Source organism: Protobothrops mucrosquamatus, unplaced genomic scaffold (assembly GCF_001527695.2).
Source record: "Protobothrops mucrosquamatus isolate PMUCROS unplaced genomic scaffold, P.Mucros_1.0 scaffold732, whole genome shotgun sequence".
Classification (NCBI taxonomy): domain Eukaryota; kingdom Metazoa; phylum Chordata; class Lepidosauria; order Squamata; family Viperidae; genus Protobothrops; species Protobothrops mucrosquamatus.
In genome coordinates, this window is record NW_015387006.1 from 219539 (window position 1) to 240486 (window position 20948).

Genomic DNA, 20948 nt, shown 5'->3' on the forward strand with positions numbered 1-20948 from the left:
CACCACAGTTTTTTTCTTTATTTTAATATAGAATTTGAATGATTTTGTGTCAAATGTGAGAGAGGGTTATACTGTCCTAACTCATCTGTCTTTTGCAAAACTTCCATGGGTGCTTAACAAACTCTGTTTTTAACTTCTTGATCCCTTGAAAGATTATCACTGGAGTTGAAGTGCTGCTACTTCAGCTGTGTGTATAGAAAAATGTTTCCCAATTATCAACTGAGCAGTGCACAAAAGGGGCTGTTTGTGGTCACACTAGTGAGTGTAGTCTACAGTGTGTTGACTCTCAGTGATGACATTCTAATTATGACATTCTAGTCTAGTAAGCCATGGCTGGCCATTATGCTGCCGGGTTTTTGAAAGTAGCACAAGATACACTTCTTTCAAATATTTATAAATTAAACTTTGAACCTGGCACAGGATGACTCTAAAGAGAGGTTTTTTGTCTGTTTCATAGAAGTGATTTGGATCCTATACATCTAAAACTCTATATTTTCATTAGTGCTTTACTATTTATTGTTTGCATGATTTTATTCATTAATCTGGACGCATTGTCATGATAAGTAATTGAATGAATGAATGAATGAATGAATGAATGAATGAATGAATGAATGAATGAATGAATGAATGAATCCTGTAGCTACAATGCAGAAGCCCTAACATATTTTTCTTCCTAGGTTTCATTTTTCTGTATTAATGAACTCTGGCTAAAGGCTACAGTATATCTTTGCTTCTTTTACCTCCCTCATATAATTAACTATAGAGAAGTTTGTTGTACTTTGCAGGACAGTTCTGGAATGCAGCTTCTTTCAGTACCGAAGCTTCGTATCTTCTCTTCCCCACTTTCCATGCCGAGTTCACTGCAGACATTTCTTTCTTCTTCAAAACAACCAAGATGTCTGGAGTCTTTTTGGAAAATTTGGGAATGAAAGATTTCATCAGGGTTGAAATAAGTTGTAAGTTTACCAACTGAAATTGTAGTATATTATTTTCCTTCAGATCTGATTAAGTCACAAAATGTCTATGGAGAATCTCATTCATCCAGGTCACGGTTATCCCAATGATGCTTTTCCAAAAGACAACTGGACTTTCTTGGTTTCTTCCTTGAAAATGTTTTGCTTCTCATCCAAAAAGCAAAACACTTTCAAGGGAAAAAAAAGCCAGTTACCATTTGGAAATGCACCTTTTGAATTAAATCATGTATCTTCTTGAGTGCTTAATATTTGTGAAATTTGTGTCTATGTTTTAAGTCTTAAAAGTGAGGATAACATGCCAAAAGTTGAGAGGTTAGAACCCTTTAATATATTCAGTGTTCAGTGCCTTGAACCACTACCCCAAACTCGCTCCCATTCATGTGTGTGTGTGTGTGTGTGCACAAACATACATACAGACACATTCTTCTTCAAAGAGTTATATTCAGATGAAGATAATATTATTAAGCTCAGTATTGACTCTGCTGGGTAGCTGTCTCTTATCTGAAGCAGCACACAAAATTGCTACTTTTCACATATAGTATGTGAGTTATCAGCAGATTGCCTCTCCTTCTCTTCATAGGTGATGATAAATAGTATTTATGCAATAATCTTTTAGAAAGCAGCTGGCATACCAATGAGGAAAGGGGAATGTTCCAGAATGCTCAGTATGTCATAATGGCCTGTCAAGCAAGCTAACTTTCTTTGAAACTAAATTGCAATTGCTTCCCAGAGTTAAAGCAGAGATTCTAAACTCCCAGGCTGTGGCCTGGTATCAGGCTGCAGCCTGTTTGGAACCAGGCTGTGCAAGTGGTAGGCAGCACAGCTTGCACGCACAGCTCTATTTGCGTAGCTCCACTTGTGTGAGCAGCGGACACAAATAATGCTGCACACACGAGCACACATGCCTGCTGTTTGCACAGAACCATCCCCTCTCCCCCCCTCCCAGTGCTGCCATCACTGCCTGTCCACAAAGCCAGAAAGATTGGAGACCACTGTATTAAAGAAAAAACTAATTTAAATCATCTTTTTGTCTACTGCTTCAGTCTATTAATGGAGGGTGTTGTGTTGTGGATTTAGAATGAAAGCAGGCCTTTCTGTTCCATGTTCCATCAGTCTGAACAAACCTAGAATGAACTACCATCATTGAGTAATATGATTATAATAACTTCAACATAAAATGTAATAAAATAAGGCCCCCAAGGCCCTTTGATTCATTAAACCTTTGGTAAAAGCAGGAGCACATTATCACTAGGTAATGAGGTATGGTTTAGTGTTAATTGCATATAATCTTCTATTTGGGTGATACTTCAGTGTGTTGTATTTCATTCTCAAGGCTCTTATGTGTTATTAAAGTATACAATAATGCAAGACATTGACATAAAATTATATCAGAATAATGCACTCTGTCAAGATGACGGGTTAGCATGTGCACTGTGGAAATGAAAGAAATGTCTGATACACTGCGTTATGATTTTCTCATAGGTCAAATTATGTTTTGAGCTAAATGGCTGTGAATACAGTCCACAAATCAGTTGATGTTGGTGCTGGAACAGAGTCTAACTATAAAGAGATCAATATCATTGATTACCTTCCATGAATAGAAGAGAATTCCCAACCCCCTATGCCTAAGAAAATTCATCCCTGTGCATTGAAAGATTTTTGTGAGCTATCAGAAAGCCTTACATAGCTAGAGATGCAAATTAGGGTCCAAATGAATGATTATAGCCTTATTTTGTTAGTGTAATGAACCCCTAATGAAAGTGATGTTGCTTCCATGACTTAAACCTTTTAAGAAACTGGAAAAGATTGATCAATCAGAGTTACAACTCCTGTCCAAATGTATTTTTCAGTGTATATACATTGTTATTATTGATCTAGTGTTGCCAGTGTACCAGATGCCAGCTTCTGCTTTTGTCCTCTTGGAGAGGAACCTCTCTTAATCTTGGAATTGATTTTGCCCTAAATGTCATACTGCCAAGTCTTCAGTCTCACTTAGATTTCCAACCCACAACCTTGCTTTGTATGCCCCAACTAATCCCCAGAAAAGATATGGTTGATTGCAAGGGATGAAGATGAAATGAGAACTCAGTACAAATCTCCTTTTAATAAACTATCTAAAATGTAAGAGAAATGGCACAACAGGGTTGGTTAGTTCTTGAATTATATAATTATTTCTTATAATATGAAAATAAAAAAAGACAATTCTCTGACCTGTTTATTTTTTCCTATTTATTTGGTTCTAAAGGCCAGTGTCTATAACCTCCAGTTTTTGAAAGACTGAACTGCAAGTCCCAACATATCAGAATAACTAGCAGAATAATCTTTATGACATTCACACTTAAATAATTATCAAAGTTTGACACTACTTTCCTTTACATCATTAGGAATAAACACTTGCTCTCAGGTGTTTCTGACTTTCAGCAGAATAAAAAAGTGATATTTTAAGGGAGGAAAATTTAAAGAACAGTTTTAACAGCATGTATCATTAATTTTAATAATACAGTTTGAAGAAAAGTTCTAGTGTTTGAAACATGTTTAATATTGTCTATAACATATCAACAAGTTGTACATCTGAATATAGCAAATGTAAATGTTCAATTACCAAAAATCAGGGCTGAGAATTGTCATATGAAAAACACTTTGGTATAGTTTTTTAAAATATATATATATCTCCTTTCTCCTAATATGATCTAGATCAGTGATGGCGAACCTTTTAGAGTCCGAGTGCCCAAACTGCAACCCAAAACCCACTTCTGTATTGTCGGGTGCTGGGGGGCATGGCCAACTGGGTGGGTGTGGCCAACTGAGTGGCCGTGGCTGAGATGGTAACGGCAGACTGGGTGGGGATTGATTGAATGAACCTCTCTTTTTTTGCACATGGCGGTGGAGGCCTAAAGCGAAAAGGTTTTATTAAACCCAGCTGAAGGCCTAGGACTGGGGTGACGGCGCACGTGCCCACAGAGAGGGCTCTGCGTGCCACCTATGGCACACGTGCCATAGGTTCACCACCATGAATCTAGACATTTCCATCAGTGTTCTTTTACTGAAATCATTTTTGTGTCTTCCATTTTCTCCTGTGTATTTTCTACACACTTTACAGGCTATTTCAGTGACAATCAGTTTAAATTTTTTGAAAGCAAATATTAAGTAAACAACACAATATTTGTGGAAATGTTCTATCTCACTGATCTATCGCAAGGCAAATACATACCTTTTGTTTCATGACACTTATACCTTCTATTTCATGAGCATAGCAACCTAATATATGAACATAGAGAAAATGAGAATATCCGACCAGGGATTTGATTTCACAAAGAAGATTTGGGTCTGTAGATATGTACCATAATATATAGTTGATTCATTGTGTGAATTCAATAATCACATAAGGTTGATTGTTCTTAAATGTTACCAGTGGTGGGATTCAGCCAGTTTGCACTACTTTGGCAGAACCGGTAGCTAATTTGTTGTTGCCCAGGCCCAGAACGGACTTCCGGAAGCGGCATCCACACAGAGAACCAATTGTTCACATATTTGAATCCCACCACTGAATGTTACTATTACAGTTATGTACTTCTTGTTGTTAACAGCATGACATACTGAGTTTCATCTTATGCATTCCAGCTCCGAAAGACATCACCTTCACAGTTGATGTTGGAAATGGCCCTGTAGAGATTACTGTCCAATCCCCCATGCTCCTGAATGACAACCAGTGGCATTCTGTGCACGCTGAAAGGAATCTTAGAGAAACTTCTCTTCAGGTAGACAACTTTCTGAAGAAGACTTTAGAAGCACCTGCTGAAGGACATTTTCGATTGCAGCTAAACAGTCAATTATTTGTAGGTAGGTACAATCATTGGTACTATGCACACATTTTAATTTTTTTTTTACAAATGCTATTCTCTTAGGATAAATGAATATTCTTTTTAATTATTGGATATTAGATATTGCTGATTCCTCAATGAATTTCTATGCAAAGTTTAGAAATTTCTACTATTCGAAGATAAATTTAGCAACTTGTTTTTTTTTTAAATTTGTACGCTGATATAAATTGTCCCACCAACAAATAACAGAACTAAAAACTAAGCAATAGGGGAAAAAAACTCTGAAGAATTCACAGGAAAAAAAAAGATAACAGAGACTATTCCATTTTCAGACATGCATATAAATTACTATAGTTCACTGCCCAAATAATAGAGCTTCTGTCTCTTTAGGTTACCATAGTATTTTGTCTCATTGTGTGAGAGAATATATAGTGATACCATAAAAAATAGGAAATGTATTGTTGGTATACCAAAAGATACAATTTGAAGATAAGCAATGCATTCCTTATGATACAGAGTCCCAAAGGGCATTTAGTCACTGTTTTTGCATACTCTTGAGAATATTCAACAGGTGTTTATTGCAATTGCCAAAATTTGTCACGACTACAGAATAAGATAAAATTGAAATGCAAGTCTTTGTGAGATGATTTTCACTTTCTTATGTTTTAAGAATAAAAATCATACACTCTCAGAGTTATTTCTCATGCCCAACTTTTTTGGTTTTGTTTTGAGCTCCAACTATTGCAACATATGGTTTCAATTTTCTACACCCAATATTCTAGAAGTATGTATTTTTCTAGTTGCAAAATTATCAAATGAAGGTGAAGCCAACAGAAATGATAGAACTGGAGACTTAATTGATGGTAATCCCGTGATTTACAAATATGTAAGTCTAAGTACCAATCTCCAAAGCCCATGCCTATATTATATTTTACTATGTTTATTTCAATTGTTTCCTCCACTTATACTATCATTGCATATTAGACTCTCTCTAGATTGCAGAAAGGATATCCTGTGTGATAAATGAGGTCATGATGGCATGTTCAATTCACAACATTGGAGGTGGCAGAGGGAATAGCAAACACCCACCTCTTCCCTTAGTGCACTTTGCGCCTTTCCTCTCAACCCTGCTCAGTTTTATTTTAATTGAATTTTTAAATATAAGATCTTTGTTTATTGTTTTAATTGTTTTATTTGGCATTTTATTCAATGTCTGTAAGCCAGCTAGAGTTGCCTTTATGAGTTGATGGCATACAAGCTTGAGAAATAAATAAATAAACAAACAAACAAACAAACAAACAAATAAATAAATAAATAAATAAATAAATAAATAAATAAATAAATAAATAAATATCCCCTCGTACATTAATATGGAATCAATGGGAAATATATGTTTACAATATTGTACAATAAAACCTTAATAAGAATTTCATTTGTTAAAGGACCAGTTTTTAAAAATATGAACTTTACCTTACTTATACCTGAAACAGGGGCATCTGCATCCAAACAGAAGGGTTTTATGGGATGTATTCGTTCTCTTCATCTAAATGGACAGAAACTTGACCTTGAAGAGCGAGCCAAAGTGACTCCTGGCGTCAAACCAGGATGCTCAGGTCATTGCAGCAGTTATGGTAACCTTTGCCAGAATGGAGGTAAATGTGTGGAAAAACCCAGTGGCTACTTGTGTGACTGCACCAATTCACCGTATGAAGGACCATTCTGCAGAGAAGGTAAGATGGCCGAATGGATTCTTACATATATTTTTTTTGCTCATCCAGCACACCTTGACCAACCTGTGTTATACAAAATGAAAAATATCACTTTCTAAATTACATTATCTAGATCAGTAGTTCTCAACCTGTGGTTTGCGGACACCTGGCAGGTCAAGATGTCATCACAGGAGTCTGCAAATGCTTGAAGAAAGGTTATTATTTGAATCTTGAATTAATACTTGGGGATCCATAAAAATTATGATGAAAAGAAAGTTGAGAACCACTGATCTAAATTCTCGGCAAAATTGCATAATTTAATAAAACGTTTGGGTGAGGAGGAGTGCCAGCTTTTTTCTCTATTTCCCCACTTTCATTAGGAATTTGGAGATTCTATTTTATTTTTCGTCTGGCAGATTTGCTGGCTGACTGGGTTGTTGAGGTATTCAAAAGTGTAGCTCTGTGCCAGAAGATATTGAGGTTGCAACCATCAGTTGAAGCAATTATAGGGTCTCACGCCAGTAAGGACACCAGATCAACAATTTTCTTCCCATTGCCAATTGGGTGCCTAACTGGTCTTATACTGCTTTTCATGTACAGAGGAAACTTTTTCAGTATCAATGATGCAAATATTCAGTTTGGTGTCAGATCGAGGGCTTCTTTAACTAATGTATCATTGGTGCACTCTCTCACTATCTTTGTTCAAAAACCCACTAGATTCTACCCAGAGGTCCCATAACAACAATGTATCTGATTTCAGAGATGCACATGTAGAGATTAGTAATCTAGATATACAGAAATAATTTGAAACCTGGAGTGAAGTAATGTCTTCTAGAATATGAAGCTATCTTAATTGTCAAGACTTTTCTCATTTGAAAAACTTAAAGAACAAACAAGCAAAAAAAAAGTAGTGGAAGAATCCCTTGATGATTTATATTTTTACATGTCCTGTGGAGCTGACTTTTCATGGCTTGGGAATTAATTATTTTTGGAGAACTTATTGTTGTAATTATATGTTCATGCACTAAGATTATCATCTGAGGGGAAAAATGGAACACGGTGTTCATAAAATGAAGACAATGTGTGTTTGTCAGAACTTTATAGATATTACTTTCTTGTAGAGTACGAGAAAAGAACTTGGGCTTTAGATGGCATTTTAGGTGGGAGGGAAAACCCTAATGATCCTCCATAAATGATCCTCTCTTTTTTTAAAAGATTATAGCCAAGATCTATTTGAGCATTTCAGTTCTAATTGTTACTGCCTCTTGCAAACTGGCAATGCCCCATTAACAACAAGTGACCCTTGGCTACTTAAAATGGTTGGAAGAACATCATATAAAGTGCACAAGTCCTGTTTGAAAAATGGGCGGGGTAAATAATACAGTGCCCTCCGTTCAAATAAATGGGCTTAACTGGGTTTCATATTTTCAAAAATAAGGAATGATTTTTCTACTTTACACTGACAGCTTAGTCCAAACTAAAACATTACATTATGTTTAGTGACAAACTAAACATTATAGCATTAAATTGAGTTTGATTTGAAAGGACTTTTCTCTGACTAGATAGACTTCAATCATCCTTCCTTTCTCAATTTTCCCCAGACTTGCTTTCCTTTTGGGGAGAACAAATTATCTTACTAGGTGAAGAGATCTGAAGATTTCAAGAGCTAGCACATTTTTGTGACCTTCTAAAGTCAATTTTAGTGGGTGTAGTTTTCTTTTCTTTTTCTAACCAACATGTCTTATTTCCTTTTTTTTCTTTCCTAAAATAAGTCAGACTGACAAATATTTTGACTTTTCATAGTGATTGTCACTGAGAAACCAAGAAAGCATGAATTAGGATTGGACCTTCTGAAAAGCAAACAGCATGCCAAGATCCATGCTATTATTTCCTTGACTGTTGCCAATGATTATTTTATACAACTTTTAAATATTTGAAAATGTTGCTGCTACTTCTCAGTGTTCCAAACAATGAAACCCCCCTAGGCAATGTATTCAGAAGCCTTCACTGAAAACCTGCTGGGAGTTTGCCCTTATCTATGGGCTCACCTCTCAACTTTGTACTGACTCACTTCTTTCAGTGAATCCAGAATCCATCCTCCTCCACATGTTTCAGCCCCCTGCCTTTCTGTACAGCCAATTGGACAGCATCAGAGAAATGTTGCTATTATACTGCATGTTCAGTAAAATGCTTCAGGCTGGCAAAAGATTATCTGCTTCAATATCATACTTCCTCTGAGAAAGAATATACAGGCAATCCTCAACTTACAACAGTTAATTTAGTGACCGTTTCAAGTGACAATGGCACTGAAAAAAGTGACTGACGAGCATTTTTCATCTTATGACTGTTGCAGCATCCCCATGGTCATGTGATCAAAATTCAGACACTTGGCAATTGACTCATATTTATGACGGTTGCAGTGTCTCAGGTTCATTTGGCCATCTTTTGCGACCTTCTGACAAGCAAAGTCAGTAGGGGAGCCATATTCACTTAACAACTGTGTTACTAATTTAACAACTGCAGTGATTCACTTAACAACTGTGGCAAGAAAGGTCGTAAAATGGGGCAAAATTCACTTAACAAACGTCTCACTTGGCAACAGAAAAGTTGGGCTCAATTGTGGTTGTAAGCCGAGGACTGCCTGTATTTAGATTGTCGGATTTTGCATCCAGATTGCAAATAAGGGGAATAAAGACTCATCTATGGAAAGATTTGGACATTCTTGGTTTAATATGAAATTTATACTTTCCAACTGTAGACTGTAAAACTGTAAAACACAAAGCACACACAAATGCATCTGTTTTGTTGATTCTAAAAATGCAATTTCTACAGTTCCAATAGTTTTCAATCTACTGTACTGAATCTGATTTGTGTATTTTCTTTGTATTTTTAGAAGTCTCTGCAGTGTTTGAAGCAGACACTTCTATTACCTACACATTTCAGGAACCTTATCCTGTAACTAAAAATGCAAGTTCTACATCTTCGGCCATTTATGCGGGTACATCCATACCCAACGAAAATGTCGCTTTTACTTTCCTCACAACAAATGCTCCAAGCCTTCTGTTTTACCTCAATGCTTCTTCTCATGAGTATCTGGCTGTTATTTTGTCCAAGAATGGTAAGTGTGAGTGCAAAGCTTAACAATTCCATGACAATATAACTTCACAGGACCTACTATGAAAACAAAATTGAAGGGAAGCTTTGGAACCTGGTTGCATAAATACCATCATATTATGAATTTTAATTACCTGACTAATCAAATTTTCTACTCTTGAACTTCCATTCAGAACCATAAAAATATGTCCTTTCCTAAACAGCCATATTGCTGAAGGTGAACAGTGCTGTGATTCACAGTTGCTGACAATGCATAATATTATTTGCATTTGGCAGAAATCCATTTGCTTCACATAATTTTTATGAGAATGAAAAATGCTCATCCTGTGAAATTATATTTCCAGGTAAGTATACCTAAGTGTGTTTCGTGGAAACACTGACCCACTGATTCTTTGACACATTATATTTCTATGTTTCTACTTTTCAAATTTATCTGGTATTAATTTTGTCTTAGTTACTTCATTTTTCATCTCTTTCATTTTCTTTTTGCTTCCTGTTCTGTTTTATCTTGCTTAGTGATGGTTTGAACATGTTCTTTTATTTCTGTAATGATAAAAAAAACCCTGCTCTGGAGAAAGTCTACATGATCATGTTATTAACACTAAACTGAAAGGTTACGGTGATTTTCTGATGTTTTACATGAGAGACAGAGAGCACATGCTTGAATTTTGAGAAATTTTTGCAATACTATTGTACCTTTATATAAGTAAAGATACAAAACAATTCAATCTCAGTTTTTTATTGCAACCCCAAACATTTTAATGTAGTTTTCTGTTGTTCCTTCCCATGTAATGTACGTACACATTTCTGAAAACTTCTTGTATATGAAGATATATAAAAATCCTAATCTCCACCCTCATGAAAATATTTCATTCCCCATTTTTGCAGATAACTAGCTATCTTAAATTTTCAGTATTGGTTGCATCTCAGTGCAAAGAACAGTGGGAAACTAATAAGCTTTCTTTCTAACCTTTATAATGAGTTTGGAGAAATCCCATTCATTGCACTGCCTTGCTTCAGAGATGGTGGCGGGCAGATTCATGACAGCTATTTGCAGTGTTAAACACAAATAATATGTATATTATCTAGTCCAGGGGTAGGCAACCTCGGCTCTTTTATGACTGACTCAGGAATTTTGGGAGTTGAAGTCCATGAGTCATAAAAGAGCCGAGGTTGCCTACTCCTGATCTAGTCTATCAAGTCTGTAAAACCTGAATCAAAAGAAGCCCCCTGCAGTGCAAAAGAAGATTCAAACCCCTAGTAAATTTCACCACTGCAGAGAAGGCTGCTCCATTTCATTACTTTCTTTGCAGTTCTTCAGTATCTCAGAAGACTCAAATATTTTTCTCTAACAAAACCTGAAACAGATTTTTGAATAGACCCAGAATACTTTTTCCTCAGTGGTGGAACTACAATATATAAATTGGACACTGACATTTTAATTCAAGGCGTGTCTAGTGGAATTAAGCCCCCTTGCATTTACTATGCATTAATTCTAGTAAGTGTCTAGATAAGTCTGGTCCTAGAAATTTACAGTGACATCACTAATGATAACTTATTTTGTTCACTTACATTCCCTGATTGTTCCTGGAAGTTCAAATTAATTCATTCATTTATGTGGCCAGTGCTTAGTTTTATCATCACTGACCTTCATTTATTTCCTGAAATACGTTTTCCAATAATTCTTAGATCAGAAAAAGATGGTACTTCAAATGAGTGATGTGGGAGTACTGAATGAAAGGTTTAGCTATCTGTCCCTCGATTTAACATGACAGACTTTGACTTGAAGATCATAGCATTTCAGCTGCTATTGTTATTAAGCTGCTCATCAGATTTCTTCTAAATTGTTCTGGACCTCCTCTTTTTATATTCCCTGAAATGATATGAAATAAAATGTATTAAGATTATAGATTATGTAGGACATCTAAACCTCAGCGACACTTTGAACTCAAAACTTGACTTAAATCTTATCAAAAGATTTTTTCTATATGCAATAAAGTTAATAATATAGATTCTTACTAAATCACTGTATAAGACCATTATATCAATCAAAAGTCCTATGTTATCTAAATCTTGATGCCCTTTATGAAACCAGATTGTGCAGGATGAATGATTGCAGGTAATATTTCCTTGCCAGTTCTGTAATCTTCTTGCCAAAGTAGCTGTTACAATTTTCACTTCAAAATTTATTAGAGATATTAGGCAATAATTTGTTCACTGGATAGGATTCTTACCAGCTTTCAAAATTACACTGAAATGAGTTACATATTAAAAAGCTGAAAGGGTTTTCTTTTCTTTTCTGTAATAACTCCAGAAGCCACTTTCTCCTCCAATTCTTTACCATTATATGGCTATTCTCTTGTCTGGAACCCTTTATTTTATTATATCAATACTGTAGGTTTTCTGTAATATTCTGGGTGCAGCCCAACATACCTGGTAGTACATCCAAAGTTTCTGGAAGATGTATTGTGCTGAAAAAGCATTTATCTGATTATTAACTATATCTACTTAGGAGGGATGTAAATTATAGAATTTTAAAAAAATCATTACAATTCAGGTAATTTATACCCCTAGCTCCAAACTGTTATTAAATGTTCTAGTCTTTTACAAATGTTTTCAACAACAATCCAATAATTTCCTAGGTTTTTCTCCCTATTCATAACAAATTTGTTTGACTTGATTTTTAAAAAATGCTTTGTCTTTATATATTTAATTTTAAATATAATTATAAAGCATACAATTAGTCCAATTTCAATTTAATACATCTTAAAGCATGATATACTTCCTGAGTGTGTTATGGTATGTCCATTCAGTATTTAATTAATTTCTAATTCATGTTTCCTACATTGTGATTCATTTATTTTCTGCCATATTACATAAGATAAAATGCTTTAAATATATCCCAAATACTCCCCAAATTAGTTAAATCTCTATTTATCATGTTTGAGATCTATTAAATCTTTGTATTGTTACCCCATACATTTTTGCCCATTGCCTTTTGGTATTTGTAAATTAGACTTATTTGTAACTCAGTTTGGTTGTACACTAATAGAATTAAAGCATATAAAAACCACATGTATCATGGGAAATTATAGGCTGGGAAAATAGCTAAAAGAAGTCAATTTTAAGTTGATGGAATCAGTTTTTTTAAGTAATAAACAGATATTATTACAAATGAGAATTCTGTTGTAGTGCAAAAACAGGTTCAGTGAATTTATATACAGGTAGTTCTTGACTTACAACCATAATGGAGCCTTCCCATCATAGTCATAAGTTGTGACAGTCATAAAAATTTATGACTCTTTAATGGCCAATGGTTTGCTATGGGCAACACTGTTATAAAATGAGGTCATGCGATTGTGGGATATTGTAAATAGCTGTAAATGTGGCCTGGCTGTCTAAAAGATCTTTCAGCAAGGAAATAGTAAGAAACCATTAACTAGAATATTTTTATCTAAAGTGAATGGCATTAGTATGGGTGTATGATCAGAAATTAAAATCTAACCAGTATTGCACATATTAACTGAATTAAGCATCAGATATGATTTTAAAAATAATGTAGCCTTGAGCATGTCCCAGGAAGGAAAGCACACTTTTGCTGTTGGAGTTAAGCACTTTCCATATGTCCATTAAATTACATTTCTGGATGTATCTGTAAAGAACAGTGCAACTTTGGTCTGTTTTCTTTTCAGAAATCTTAATTATTGTCTAATTATAGATCCAAAACTAAGTTAAAGACAATTGGCAATAATTGTCTAACTTGTCACCCAAAGTGATTAGCAAAACCATTAAAATATTAGGTTTGTCTATGGTTGAACCATACAAATGTATCTATTCCCTCCAGTAATTTCTACATTTGGCACTATAATATACAGTGACCTTCAAAATTTAAAATTTCTTGTTCAAATATTAAAAAAAATAAAATATGTCACTAAAACCTCCGCTCCTCTGGCAAAGTTAAAATTTTTACTTAAAGATAGTCCTGGACTTATAACCGTATCAGTCTGACCATCCAACACTAGGCATCCGGGCCACATTTACAATTGTTTATAACGTCCCGCCATCACATGGCCACATTTTATGACAATTTTGCCCATAGCAAACCGTTGGTCATAAAAAGGTCACAAACTTTTATGGCTTATGACAACTTATGACCATGATGGAAAGGCTTCATTATGGTTGTAAGTTGAGAACTATACGCATATAAATTCACTGAGCCCATTTTTGCGTTAGAACATATTTCTCATTTGTAATAATATCTATTGCTTAAAAAACCCCTGACTCCATCAAGTTAAAACTGACTTCTTTTAATTATTTTCCCAACCTATAATGTCCCATGACACACATGTGGTTTTCATGTGCTTTAAATCTATTAGTGTAGCAACCAAACTGAATTACAAATACCTGTAAGTCTAATGTACAAATATCAAAACATCAAAGCATCATGAAATAGTATTCATTTATTATTGCTGCAATAACAACCAAAACCCACTCATCTTATCATTATGTAACTTAGAAAAATATGTAATAAAAAGCAATAATTAAAAAATGGTGAGGAATCAGAACAATAAAAATGTTACATACAAACTTCATAATAAAGCTCCAAATGTCTAACAATTAATTAAAAAGTGAAAATATTTGAAAATAAAATCAGAGCATACCAAGAAAAAAAAACCCCACTCCTCTCTCTCCCACTGAATTTCCACTAGATAAGGAAAATTAAACAACCAAATGAAGACAAAAACACAATTCTGTATTACCGAAAGACACACTGAGCCTCCAAATGAATAATGTCTGAGCAGACTTGGAATTTCTGCATCTATAATTTCTGTATAGCCTTCTGTGGTTTAAAATAATTAATAGATTTTTTTTCAAGCTAATAAAATTTCTTCATATCAATTTCAAACAATAAATCATTTTTTTTCAAGATTCTGTTTGGCCATAAGATGAGTTTTGCAGAAATCTCTCCACTTCTGTATCACTCTGAAAGGTAGATCAAAAAACGACATAAGCTTCTTTCCCTCTTGTTCCAAATTTGTTACTATTCCAGTAGTTTGTCATATTTTGTCTTGATCAGACCTCCCAAAAACCTCAATGAGAAAATGATCCGTAGATTGTGAAAACTTGCTTCGAGGTGGCACTCAATAAACCTCCTCTGAAGTTGCAGCACAAATAATCGTAGAAATATTTCAGTAGCTTCTATTAAACTCTCTTTAGTCTGAAAAATTAAAGAATGGATGTAAACAGCTTTTTGTCCTGCTCTTTTGGCCTTGGATAAAATCTCAGCCTTCTTGCCTAGAGACCAGCTCTTTAATTATTGTTATGTCTCAAGCAGTTAAAGCTGCAATTAATTTCTCATTTGCTTCCAATTTAACTTCTTGGTCTTTTAACTGCTTCTTGAACTTGCTTATCTCCTCTCAGCCTTCAAAGCAAATTCTGAAAATTGCCAATATGGTGAATTGTTAACAGATAATCATTACAAAAGTGTTTATTTTGTGAACATGCATTACAATTTTTGGTGTAAATATGGCTGTCTGTGTATTTCATGCCAAAGTTGAGGGACCCACTAGAGTTCCCATCTTTAATTTAATTTAATCTCTTGCTTGAAGCTTTACATCCTAACTCTGTAACAACCTGTCCAGAAGCTAAGACTGGGGATGGGGAGTTTATGCAAGTTTATGTTGTAAGAAGAGAAAGGGGAGGCTGCTTCCTAACTTTACAAGTCATTATAGATAGTCCTCACTTACCAACTGCTTATTCAGTAATGGTTTGAAATGAAAACAATGCTGAATAAGGAAACTTGCGACAGATTCTTGAAGTTGCAGTCATTGTAGCCATTAAATTTTGTAAGCCACTCAAAGTCTCCTATGAATGAGTTGGGCACCTATATACTGTACATTTGTTTGATGAATAAATAAATCCCCTCAGTCACATTATCACAATTCAGGCAGCTGGTGCACATTTACAATAGCAGCAATATCCTGAAGTCATTTATGACCTTCACAGCTGGCTTTCAATAAGCAAAGTTAGTGGGGAAGCTGGCAGGAAGTCGCAAGTCATGGTCATATGATGATGCACTTAATGACTGTGGGTGATTCGCTTAAGGACCACCTCTGGAACTAAAAAACTGAAATTGTAAGTCAGGTTCAGTCATGTGATATTTCACTTTATGATCTCGTAGCTTAGTGATGGAGTGTATGGTTCCAATTGTGGTTGGTAAATGGAGACTACATGTATTGTCATCCCAAAATAATAAGAAGCACCCTTTTATAAATTTGCACCACCTATCCTTCTTTGATATCACCTACATGTTCAGCTGATTTCCCAAAAATTGCCATGTGGAGCTAAAACACCGTACCATCAAATAGCCATATATTGTTGTGTGCATTTTTCCTCAATATAGCAATCTTTTAAAGCAGTGTTATCTAATTTGGTTTTTTGTTTTTTGTTTTTTGTTTTTTTAATGGAGACTTATGTCTAAAATGAAAAAATACAATTTTGAGCTGCCATCTGCCTGGCAAGTTCCAAAAATTCAGAACCGTGTAGATTTTGTCATAAAGCTGCATCCTACACCATTGTTCAGGAAGTCTTAATAGAGTAAGTTTGATTGAAAATGAAAAGTGAAGAAATTCCACCCACTCCCAATAAACACTCTTCGTTTGTTTGACGATCCTTTCGCATGAAAGTAATACTGTTTTCTGTTCCAATAATGCAGATGTAGAGTGTACTCTATGCAGTGTAGAGGGACTGAAAGGGTAATAAGGAATAAGAATAATACGGTGCAGATACGATAGCCATTTATTTTTCTCTCTGGTGGAATACTAGATAAGTACATCTTGAAGAATTTGAGTCAGGTGAGTTGCTTAGCCTCTAGCACTATAAGCAGAAATCTGAAATTTATTTGGTCAATGACCAGCAACATAAGATAATAAAAAGACAGATAAGTGACAGCAATTACAATCAGAATCCAACCAGGAGAAGGGGGTGCAATTATATACTGACAACTATAAAATAAATCAAATATTGTATACTCTAAGCACTCCTATTACAATAATACCATGTTTATTTATCTAACAATAATAAAACTAATATAATAAAACCATACATTAAAATATACAGTATATCCTCTAAGTCTAAACAGTATTAGAACATAACTAAGCAAAATATTGATAAAAAATAAGGACCTTTAGTTCTGTAACCAGTTTTTGCTACTGCACAAAGTGATGGCTAGATTCAAATCCTGAAGAAGATGGGTCACATAGAAATTATCCGATCTCACTAGAAATCACTCTAATAGAAGGGAAATGTATGTTAATAGGATATTCCTGTAGAACTTGCAGCACAATAAAATATGTGAGATGTCTTCAACTTCCCCACTGCCACATGTACACGTTCGCTCAGCTATTGGGATTTTATCATACCTGCCCTGAAGGAGTGCTGAGGGGATAAGCAGAAATCTAGCTATGAGATAATAGTTCTTCCCATTGCTCTAGTGTCACTTCCCCTTGCATGATATGGCCAATATTGCTCCTTTATTCTTCTGCAGTTGGCTTTGGTTTGTATCAGCTCTATTGGTAACTGCTGCTAATGAGAGCTTTCTATTTAATCGCCATTTGAGACCAACTCCAGCTCCTGGCTTCCTGTCTGGCTAGAGAGGAACACTTATTAATTTGCAAGTTTGTCATTCTGTAAGTAGATCATGTGCATGTGTAAACCTATGCTCAATCATAGTAAAGTCCATTCTGCTTAGTGAAACTTCCTGCCACATTTGCGATAAATTGGGATGGGAGTATATTAGTGTAGAAGGGAAGTGATGAGAAAGGAAACTCATGGTTAAGCACAGTTAAGTCTTAGGCTGGCATTGGCTCTTAGTGTTAAGGACTGAAAAATCATTATGGATGGACTGTATTTATTATTATCAACAGCATGGACAAATTGCTTAGGATATTTAGGTGGTGCTTCTAATGCTGACAACGGTGAAAGATTAAGTGTGAAGCTGTGAAAAATGGGCAAATTGAGAGCTCCCAAAATGCGCACCATACATTTTGAGCTTTTTTAATCTTAATAGTTAGCATTTTGAATCCCTGAGTATGCAAGATGAATGTCAAGAGGCCACCTCTTAGCAAAAACCTCTGCATAGTAGACATTTTAGAAGTCATGGAGTATCAAGCTGAATTGATAGAAACTTTTTTTTCCTACTTATGGCACTGCAGGTTAGTGTGAAGGGCCAGGAGAAGATTCAAACTCAGCAGCCAAGAGACAGTAATTGGATTAAAGGAAGAGAGGGAAAAAAGCAATTCAAGCAGTTTGCAGGTAATCTGCACACTGCATTCTGGTAGCCCCATATGTCCACGTAGGCTGTTTGGGATAAAACCCATTTAACAGCTATAGGCAGCAGAGGACAGTTGGAAAATGTCTCCCATCTTATTAACAATAGGTAGCAGAGGGCAACTGGAATAAGTCTCCCTCCCACTTTTTATATATGCATCCCAAGCAATATATTGGATATGACAGGCCATTTGTCTTCATGATACTATCGTTTCTCAAGAGGCCTGCTTTGGCCTGTTGTCTGCACACCTTGTTGAAAGCTCTATAAAGAACACATCTCTAGGGTGATTTGCTTTGTGAAACTCTCAATGTATTATTTGAAAGGAATGCTGAAAGGGGAGGAAAGCATGCAGGTTTTTAGTCATCCTGATCATAGTCTTAACATAAATAATTGAAGCAAGCAATCTTAGTTATTATGCATCAACTGACACTCTGAATCCCCCCATCACATTTGGCAGGGCAGTCCTGTAAACATTTGGCAAAATAATTTGGGCAGCATATACATTTAATAATGTATTATTCTTCCTCAGATTTAAATCATTAAATGCAACCTTCCCTTAAATAATAGTTGCTGTTCTGTGATTGTACAGATTACTATGAACAAAATGGGTGGAGTATAATCCAGCATAAACTAGTTTGGTGTAGTCGTTAAATCATCAGGCTGGAAACTGGAAGACTGTGAGTTCTAGTTCTGTTTCAGGCACAAAACCACCAGGGTGAAATGGAGCCAGTTATTCTATCTCAGCCCTTGAAAGCAGGCAATGGTAAACCTTTTGAAAAACGTTGCCAAGAAAACTGCAGGGGCTATTCCAGGCAATCTCCAAGAACTGGACACAATTGAACAGAAGAAGAAGAAAAAAATCTTTATAATGAGAAACACTTTTGTACAAAAAAGATCAAGGGGTAAAAAAAAAGGGGGGGGAGGTGAACAATAGTTCATAAATAAACAGTATAAATTATAGAGGATTTGGTTAAAGACCTTTCCAGGTCCACATTTACATTCTAAACCAGGGGTGTCAAACTGCCGGCCCGCGGGTCGGTTGCATCATGCAGAGGCCGCGCCCACCCCAGCTCCGGCAATGTGAAAAAAGTTGTGATACATCGTGACGTGTCACATGACGTGGCGAGTTTGACACCCGTGTTCTAAACCCATCCGCATTTATAGTTTGCTTTAAGTCAGCAGCCCCCCCAACCTTTTGGGGACCAGTTCCATGGTGGGCAGCTTTTCCATGGACCATAGGCAATGTGATTTTGTGCATTGCCTGGATCCTGCATGTGCAGAGATGGGGCTTCGCTACCACCTCCACTAGAGAAAGCACTGAGAAGCTCTCTTGCAGCATTTTTCCTGATCCAACAATTAGTTGACTCAGCTTCCAAAGGTTCAGTACATTTGAGACAATTTCCATTCTTCCCCATTCCTATGTTCCTAGGTTTGCTTAGGAGGTTTTCATTAAGAGGTGTTGTTTACCACAGTTGGTGGTGGGAGAGTTCTGCTTGCCTATCTTGATTTGGAAGGAAACATAACCCTTCTCTCCAGTATAGTTAGTTTTACTCCAAGCATTAGGTTGAGTAAGAATGACATCTGGATGCAACAACAGCTTCAGTTACCAAAGTGTCAGCCTTCATTAAGATTTTAATCTTGCCAGGGCTACTTCTCCTTTCTCAATGTGATATCACTAGCATTGAAGATTTTTTCTGTGATTTCCAAAGGACAGTACTGCAATAACATCAGGCCTATTCAAGTTACAATTTTTTTATTAGTTTATCAAAATACAGAAATACAAAGAAAAATAAGAATAATGGGGGAAAGGGGAAGGAAAAGGGAAAGAGAAAATGTGTAGGATAAAAGAAAAAGAAAAGCATTCACTTCCTGCTCTTTTTGGTGCAGTAGAATAAGATAATAACATACAACCTCAGCTTTTTACTTTTATATAATAACACTAGCCATTCCTATAACAACAAAAAACTATTTAATCAGCAAAACCCAAAATCAAAGTTTCATTTTTTTCCCATCTCAAGCACAAATTCCAAGTTTGTTTCCAAATAGAAACAAAATTAATTGAATTCTTTTCTTTAATCAAAAAAGTCAATTTAGCCATTTCTACTAACCCCATCAAAGTATCCTTCTATTTTTGTGCAAATCATATTTGTTCTGCTGTCAGCATATATAGCATCAAAGTTCTATTTTTTTCCCCAAGTTCTCTGTCCATTAAGCCCAGCAACAACATCTGGCTTATTGAATACAGTTATTTTGATTTGGGAGCCCTAAAAAACCATATTTCCTAGTGTCACAATGCCAAAGCCTGGTGGCATGTTCAGAATAGTACCCAAATCCTTAGAAAATGTAGGTTTCCAGAACTTCCACATTTGTTTTTAATCAATTAGAAACTTAAACATTGATCTTTCTATTTTGCTATAGCCAGTGAGAAACAGAAGTGGGAAAATGAAACAGGCACCAAACTGGACTAATTCAAAGCCAATTTGAATTAAACATGGATTCCAAAGTGGCCCATTTCATTGGTGGGATTCAGCTGGTTTGCACCAGTTCGGCAGAACCGGTAGCTAATTTTTTTGTTGCCCAGGCCCAGAATGGACTTCCGGAAGCGGCATCCACACAGAGAACCAGTTGTTCACATATTTGAATCCCACCACTGGCCCATTTATATTATAGGAAAACTTAATTAGCACAGTTTTGCCTGCCATAATTCCTCTACTGCAGACATGTCAAACTTGTGATGTCATGTGATGTCATGCACAACATATCGGGAGAGTTTTGCCATTGCCGGCAATGGGGTGGGTGCAGCTTCTGCATGATACATCCGGCCCATGGGCCAGCAGTTTGACACCCCTGCTCTACTGCAATGAGACTTGTGACTAAAGCAAACTCTCATCAGGGATGTCCAAAGAAGGGCCTGCTAATTAAAGAACACTATTCCCAGCCAGCTCTTCCATAAAAGAGATAGTTTATTTGAAAAAAGAACAAATGGTAGAGTCACTGCACT

At 35.8% G+C, this 20948-nt stretch overlaps 1 protein-coding gene across 1 annotated transcript in view; it reads left to right on the plus strand.

The window, feature by feature from the left end:
- The window catches only part of CNTNAP5 (contactin associated protein like 5), a 268416-nt gene that overhangs the window by 218426 nt on the left and 29042 nt on the right, over positions 1 to 20948 (plus strand). Inside the window, exons 15-18 of the mRNA XM_029284572.1 lie at positions 786 to 956; positions 4596 to 4814; positions 6286 to 6525; positions 9398 to 9622. Of these exons, the coding sequence (XP_029140405.1) occupies positions 786 to 956; positions 4596 to 4814; positions 6286 to 6525; positions 9398 to 9622 (855 nt within the window). The remainder of the gene's footprint in view (positions 1 to 785; positions 957 to 4595; positions 4815 to 6285; positions 6526 to 9397; positions 9623 to 20948) is intronic.